Genomic DNA, 8,116 nt, shown 5'->3' on the forward strand with positions numbered 1-8,116 from the left:
AATAAATACAAATCAAGCTATGTTGTATTATATTTTTTACAATCTGTATTGATTTATAAAATTAGGTAAGCAGTAACTTTTAAAAAGAATAGTTCTTGGGTAAACGCGGATAATAAAAATAATACAGCGGCATTTACGTTTATAATTTTTATTTTACCGTGATACGTCATGGTAGAACAGTGGCGCAACCAGGAATTTTTCATGGGGGGGGGGTCTGACAAAATAAACCATCTTAATTTTTATAAACAATATTTTTATTTTTTTATTAACAAGACATTTTTTTAAATGTGATTATTATTTTAAATAAGTACTAAACTAATTAAGACATAATTTTACAATGAGAAATCTAAGCGGCGCTTTATTGAAGCTAATACTTCAATTACTTCATCTTCTGTAACTGGAACTTCTCGGTGTATATTAAGAACCGCTAATCCATTTAACCTGGTTTCAGAAGTCGAGTTCCTCAAATATGTTTTGATTCGCTTCAGTGAGGAAAATGACCTTTCTGACTCACAAGATGTAACTGGGAGTACAGCAAGGATGTGCAATAAATTATAAATATTTGGATAGAAGTCCTGATTACATATAAGTAACGCATCTAATGCATTCTGAGGTTTAATATTTTTTTTATTTAAATATCTGTGCCATAAATCAACCTCAGATACAACTTTTTCATAACTTTCAACATCTTCTTGATAATATTTTACAAGATGATGAAGATCACTTTTAGCACATGGATTTATTAATACTTGAAAACCAGATATTATTTCTTTATGATTGTTGAAACGATCATTCAATTGTTGTATTATAGAATCAATAAATGGAATAAAAATAGATACACTAAAATAATCTTCAGGATTTTCTGAAGAAAAATTATTTCTATGTTTTTGTCTTTTAGCAAGTCTTGGTATTTTTATTTCAATATCCATTTCATTTGATCTTTTAATAAGATTTTTAAACAAATCACTAAAGACTATTTCAGCATTTTCACGAATATTCATTAATTCATTTAAAATAGTGTTGATGTGATTAATAGCTTCAACCAAGTCAATGTTTTTCTTTTGTAAGTAAACACTAAGAGGTTTAGTATACTGAAATAGTTTAATAATTACAGATAGACCAATGTTGAATTCTGAAGTTCCTAATGTTAAAAGTATTTGGTTAGCTTTTGTTGCTACATCCTTATCCGGCCATGTAATCATTTCTTCTAAACTATTCACAATGACAGGTAGAAAATCATAAATTGTTTCAACAGAACTATGACGATCTACCCAGCGGGTTGGACAAAGACGTTTTAGTTTTTCTTTATTTGAATGACAACCATCATCTTTCATACTTTCTTCTTTTTTAAACATTTCTAATTGTTCAGTGAAAAACTTTTGTCTTTTAGGTGTATTAAAAAATAAATAAATACTTTCAATGGTACCCATAGTATTTCTGATTTGTGGTAAATTACAAGAATATGATATTGAGAGATTAAGGTTATGAGAACTACAATGAATATACAGCGCAGTGGGATATTTGTTTTTAATTAATGTAGCAACTCCATTAAATTTGCCACTCATAGTGGCAGCGCCATCATACCCTTGACCTCTTAAATGTTTGATATCTATGTTCAGACTTTTTAGTTCATTGATTATTGTGTCTGCTAGAGCTCTTCCACTCACATCATGAACCGGTACAAACTTTAAAAAGTCCTCATGAATTATTTTATCAGTAGAATCAAAATATCTGGCACAAAGTGAAAACTGCTCAATACCGGAAATATCAGCCGTCTCATCAGCAATAATAGAAAAATATTTACATACATTAATTTTGTTGACAATTTTTTTTTGACACTACTGTATAACAAGCATCAACAATCTGGTTTTGTATTTTCCAGCTGATATACTGGGCATTTTTTTTACAGTTTTCTCGAGCTAATATATGGCTATTATCTCCCGATATTCCAGTTGCGTTTATATAAAATCTCAATATTGCGCGAAAATTACCATCATTTTCTGTTGGTTCATTTAATTCCAAAGGACCGTAATCACGATGACCTCTAATTGATATTCCCTGACGACCACAGAGTATCACAGACTTAATAACTGGCAAAATTATTTTTCTATTATCTTCTTTTTGTTGTTTTGAAGCGATATTTAGTTGATCATGCACAGAAGGTGTTTTCCCTGTAATTACAGCAGACAAAGATTGAAAATCTAAAATACAGTTGGTATGATAATTTGTGCTTTCGTGCAATTTAAATTTTTCTGTAGCATGCTTCCAATTTTTGAATGGCTGATTACAAAGCTGTCCAAGCAATTGACCTCCTTTTCCTCCTTTTTTAATGCCAAATAATACACAATACTTACAATAAACGCCATCAACTAAACTACTGTAAGCTATCCAATTCCATTAATTAAGCCAAGAAAGTTGAAATTTTAAATTTCTATTGCCATGCAGCGTAATCGGAAAATTATGATTTTTACCTGGGGTCCAGATTGTTTTAAGCGCTTCAAGTTTTTCATTATTTGACATATGTTTACCAATATATGCCGTTATATCAAAAAAAATTGTTGTCTTCGGTTTCTTTAGAATCATTGGTACTCGTAGAACACTCGACTGAAGGAACACTTTGATCAAGAACTTGTGAAGAAATAGCAACAACTGATTTTACACCGAGATTTTTAATATTAGTACTAAGTCTACTAGTAGTAAAAAAATCTTTTATAGAACTATTCATCGTTACTTTTTAAAACTATAAAGTATAAGCAATATAAATCAATACGACTAATCGAAATGTATTGTATTTGATAACAGTTGTTGATAAATCAGATATCAAAAACCATAGTTTATTCTATATCTAGAACCATGGTCATGATAATAATTATTAAGGTAATAAGGTCACAGATAACATGTAAACATGATAGTATTAAATTATTGGTTATTGAACTGTAGCAGTGTAGCCACAACATTACTTAATTGATGTAGTCGAAAAATCAATTTATATTTATAAATTTAATTTTTATTCAAGTTTATTGAGAAAATGAAATTAATTTTCTATTATACGTGCCAAGGGGGGAGGTCCAGACCCGGAGTCCACCCCCTTGGTTGCGCCACTGTGGTAGAACGTTCATTAAATAATAAACGGCGCTCCCGAGAGTCGAGACTCGAGACCCGAACGATCGCGAGTGGCACTGACTGCGGTAATGAGCAGCCGCTAAAACGTCGCGTGCATGCGCATCGCGAAAAGACTTAATAGCGCATTCTCTCGGCCGTTGCACGCGTACACGTTTTGGTGACACGTCCTCTTAATAGTATAGAATAGATGATGTGTTACTGTGTTGCAATTTGATAAATAATGTCAATACACGATTTCTTGTTATCGTTGTAACTAAAAATAGAATTATTGGGAAAATGATTTTGTGCATTATTATCGACTCGATACTGGCCATGGTATATTGGACACGGGTTAGATTTATCAGGAATTCTAGAAAATGTTGTTTTATTATAAAACTTTTATGTATAGCATTAGCATTATTCATTGATACAATGATACCACATTAATAATTGTTCATTCGCATCGCCGCATAGGTATGTAGTTGTTATTTGTTTGCACGTCAATTTTCAGTGTTTTCACGTTTTACGTTTAAATTTCTTACTTTTATCATTTAATTATGTCATCCGTTAATAAAAAACACCTTAGTGGTAGTGAAAAACGAAAAAAAACGAAGAGAAAATCAAGAAAAAATATCAAAATTGCCAAAAATAAATAATTTTTTTTGTTCAACTTTTTCGGCTGATTTTGAAAAAGGTAAGTACTGTTAAGTAATATAGAGACAGTTGGATGAGTTAATAAGTTAGATCTTAGATAGGTTATTAAGACTAATAAGTGGGTATCTTTATTTTTATTCTTAATTTGTGAAAAGTGGATATTTATCTTGAAATGTTGTATTAATCTATTACACAAGTACAATATATTAGATACCTTCTCAATAGTCATGCTAGTTAGTCAATATAAAAAATAAAAAAATACATAATAAATTACATTTATTTTATGTTTAAACTCATAACTCATTACCTATTGATTAAGTACCATAGTATTATATTAATTATTAATAATCACAATCATATCTCTAAGTAGGTAGGTACATATTATATTTAATTTGAATTTCTTTTTATCAATATGTATTTTTCGAATAATTTAAATTTTTGTAGGTATTAATAAAGATCATGTTCCTGCTTCCACACAAAACATACTACCAGGTACATATTATATTTAATTTGAATTTCAATGTATCAATATGTATTAATTAAATAATTTAAATTGTTAAAGGAATTAATGAAGACCATGATCCTGCTTCCACACAAAACACACTACCAGGTACATATTATATTTAATTTGAATTTCATTGTATCAATATGTATTAATTAAATTTAAGTGTTTAAATTTTCCTATATATGTTGGTAAATATTATATTATCTTATTTTGTTTTATGAATATTTTAAATGATAATAATGAATTCTCGATTTCATATGGTTTTACAAAAACGGATTAGTAACAGCTTAGTAGCTTAATTATGTACAATTGGATCATAGTAAAACTTACATTTAATTGTTTGTTCAGCTAAAAATAAAAATAATTGTCTTATATATTTGCTTTATGTGGGTGTGTTTTAATTCTCATCTAATTGTTAAATTAAAAAAAAAATTATTGCAGGATTGAATTTGGAGTCAAGTTACCCAACTGATAGAGGAAGTTTTGATAATGAAGTAACAGATAGTATTAAAAGGCCTATATTATTATTCGGCCCATGTAGACCAAACATTGAATTCCCTGGTACAAATTTAAGAGGTACGATAAGAAGATTTTCTTCAAATTACTACTTCATGTCAACGAAAATGGGAAGTCGTATTCCAAGGGCATGGTTATGTTATTCTGTTATACTAGACAAAGTTTATTGTGAAGTTTGTTGGCTTTTTGCTAATCGTAGCAACAGCAGTTTTACTCCTGAATGGATCGATGGTATCAACGATTGGCTACATCTTTCCCAAAAAGTAAAATCACATGAACAAAATTCATTAATACATTTAGAAGCCACAAAACTTAGAACAGTCTGGTTAAAAAAATGGTAACATTGATAAAGAACTTGAAACCCAAATTTCAAATGAAGCAAAGTTCTGGAGAGATATTTTAACAAGAATAATAAAAATAATTTTGACACTCACTGCAGGGAACACAGCATTACGTGGAAATGAGTGTAAAGAATACTCTGAAGAGAATTTTCTCAGATTAGTTAATTTATTGGCTGAATTTGATCCTGTTTTACAAACATTACTAAATAATAAAGAAAATCATATCAAGTACTTGAGCCCAACCATACAAAACGAATTAATTGGAATTTTGGGATCAAGTTTGCTAGAAATAATTTGTGATGAAATCAGGCAATGTTCTTGTTTTGCAATTATCATGGATTCCACTCAAGATATAACTAAAATTGAACAAGTCAGTGTTATAATTCGCTATGTCTTAATTGATTTTGAAAACCATTTAGTTAAAATTAAGGAATCATTTCTTGGATTTTTTGAAATACATCATCACGGGGCTGTGGATTACAAAAATCTAATTTCTCAACTTCTTCATAACTTGGGTTTGGATATTAATAAATGTAAAGGACAAGGCTATGACGGTGCAAGTGTGATGAGTGGAATTTATTCGGGGCTACAGAAGCGAATCAACGATATTGTACCTAATGCTATGTATGTTCATTGTTGTGCCCATAATCTGAACCTAGTGGTTTGTGATGCAGCCAAGAGTTCTGACAAAGCAATGAGATTTTTTTGAAACTGTACAATCTGTATTCAACTTTTTTGGTGGAAGTGCCCCAAGATGGGCATTATTAGCTCTTGGAGAAGATAATGCAACAGCAGTTCGTAAGAAGGTTCTAAAAAAAAGTATGTGCTACACGCTGGGAAGCTCGACATAATGCAGTATTTGCACTTAAAGAAAGATTTGTTGATGTGCTAAAAACTCTTACAGTAATTAGTCTAACCAGCAAGAAAAATGAAGAGATTGTTCAAAGCAAAACTTTGCAAAAAAAAATTGAAAATATAGAATTTATTTTATTATTGTGTGTCTGGGAAAATATTTTAAGATCGGTCCAACCAGTATCCAAATGTCTGCAGTCTAATGATATCAACATACAAAATGCTTGCTATTTACTTCAGCAAACAATTGGAACACTTGAACATCTACGTGAAAATTATGACTCTGTATTAAATACTGCAAAATGTATTTGTAATAAATGGGGTATTACCACTCAGTCAGTAAGTAAACGACAACGTTATGCTTAATTATATTTTGATGAAGTGGATGGAGACAGACGATTGAATGTAACGGAAGATAATTTTAAAATTAAAATCTTTTTACCAATAATTGATACAGCTTTAGCACAGTTACATAATAGATTTACTGGGTTAAATTAAGTGATGAATACATTTGAGTTTCTTAACCCATCAAAATTAAAAAATTCTGTGGAATCAAGCATAATCAAGTCCTCGTATGATTTTGTATTAAAATACAAATCTGACATCAATTCAGACTTTACCAGACAAGTTTTATCAATTACAACACTAATTGGTCCAGAACAATCTGATATCAGAGACTTAATAAACTTCATTATTCAAAATGATATGGCTTGTAGTTTTCCAGATGTTTTAACTGCATGTTTAATATTTCTTACAATCCCAGTAACTGTGGCCTCGGCTGAGAGGTCATTTTCAAAATTGAAACTCATTAAAAACTATTTGAGAAACTCAATGTCTCAAAATAGACTTAGTAATATTGCTATTCTAAATATAGAAAGAAGTAGAACTGATGAACTAGATATAGAAAAAATAATTGATAATTTCGCTAATGCTAAAGCAAGAAAAAAAAATTTTTTGTGTTAAAATCAATAATAAAGATAGCATACTGATGGCTGATTTGTATTGTTTTTTTATAATTGTTTAAATTAAATAGGTATTAATGGAAAATAATGGGCCATAAGCACACATAGGGGGTGCTTAGCACAATAGCACCCTGCCACCCTCAGGCTTCAAATTAGCACTCCCAGTTCCCTTATAATAATAATATAATTATTTTTAAATATTTTGAATACATAATACATTATATACAGTATAGTTGCTTAATAATTTAAATAAATAAAGAATAGCAACTATATTAACATTTATACAATTTCAACTTTATTATTAGTTATAAATTTGTCTATACAAGTACCTATGTAAGTATAATTAATTAAAGTTTTAATTTATTATATTTGTATATTGTATTATAATTAAAAAGTAAGAATATTAATAAGTAAAAATTTAAAATTATTGCATGCAGTTTATTATATTATTAAGGGGACCACAGATTTGTGTACCATCAATTATTCCAGCACCCCCTAAATTCATACCCAATGTGCGCCTATACAAAGGGCCCACAGATTAAATTTGCACCGGGGCCCATCTAGTTCTAGCTACGGCACTGGTCATTGAAAAAGTTGTGTGTTTGAATTTCATATACCATAGAATCTGTATCTGAGTATAAAGAATTAATTTTGTTACCATATCTTTTTTTCATTACATTATAATGAAAATCATACATAAATGTTTTCAAAACGTCTAAGATTGCGAATCCTACATAAATCGGTTTATCAAATTTAATAATTTCCTTATGCTGATGAATAGCCATTAGATTTTTAAAGTATATAGTTCTATCTTTAAAATTAGTTTTCATCATTAATTTATTTGCTTTTATTTCTGATGAAACCAATTTTAAAGAAGTTCTAGCTCAAACATTTTCCATACATTTACAAAAACGCTATTAATTAATAATTTTCAAAAGTTTTTTTCAAATTTGTTTTTAGCTATTACTCTCATTTTCGTACAAAGTTCAATGTATGGTGCCATCCATTTACTTTGTGAAAATCTTATAGCTCGATGAATTTTTATCAACTTAAGTCCATTAACAATTGCTTGTTTCAAATTTTAATAATGTACAATATAATTTTTTTTTGATGATAACGTAGTAAGTAATCAATTTTTTAACTTTTGAATTAGGAGGACATTCGTTTATAGGTAAAAATGGAAA

General features: G+C 29.3%; 2 protein-coding genes and 1 pseudogene across 2 annotated transcripts; 2 read left to right on the forward strand and 1 right to left on the reverse strand.

The window, feature by feature from the left end:
- Window positions 1-332: 332 nt before the first annotated feature.
- On the reverse strand, window positions 333-2,725 carry LOC112592116 (52 kDa repressor of the inhibitor of the protein kinase-like). The gene is made up of 3 exons (XM_025336105.1): window positions 2,590-2,725; window positions 1,843-2,321; window positions 333-1,775 (listed from the first exon to the last, which is right to left on the reverse strand). The coding sequence occupies exons 1-3, from the start codon at window positions 2,723-2,725 to the stop codon at window positions 333-335; spliced, it is 2,058 nt and encodes a 685-aa protein (XP_025191890.1).
- Window positions 2,726-2,853: 128 nt separating this feature from the next.
- LOC112592117 lies at window positions 2,854-5,827 on the forward strand (annotated as a pseudogene).
- Window positions 5,828-6,471: 644 nt separating this feature from the next.
- On the forward strand, window positions 6,472-6,933 carry LOC112592118. The gene has a single exon (XM_025336106.1). The coding sequence runs from the start codon at window positions 6,472-6,474 to the stop codon at window positions 6,931-6,933; it is 462 nt and encodes a 153-aa protein (XP_025191891.1).
- The last annotated feature ends 1,183 nt before the right edge of the window (window positions 6,934-8,116 follow it).

The sequence above is a fragment of the Melanaphis sacchari genome, unplaced genomic scaffold, assembly GCF_002803265.2.
Source record: "Melanaphis sacchari strain LSU unplaced genomic scaffold, SCAv2.0 Contig1588_pilon_pilon, whole genome shotgun sequence".
In the NCBI taxonomy this organism is placed as follows: Eukaryota; Metazoa; Arthropoda; class Insecta; order Hemiptera; family Aphididae; genus Melanaphis; species Melanaphis sacchari.

Coding starts and splice junctions, on each gene's coding strand:
- LOC112592118 (XM_025336106.1), top strand. CDS start 6,472: ATGAATACATTTGAGTTTCTTAACCCATCAAAATTAAAAAATTCTGTG.
- LOC112592116 (XM_025336105.1), bottom strand. CDS start 2,725: ATGAATAGTTCTATAAAAGATTTTTTTACTACTAGTAGACTTAGTACT. Junction 2,322..2,589: donor TTCAGTCGAGTGTTCTACGA/GTACCAATGATT, acceptor GCATTAAAAAAG/GAGGAAAAGGAGGTCAATTG. Junction 1,776..1,842: donor TTGTTGATGCTTGTTATACA/GTAGTGTCAAAA, acceptor ATTGCTGATGAG/ACGGCTGATATTTCCGGTAT.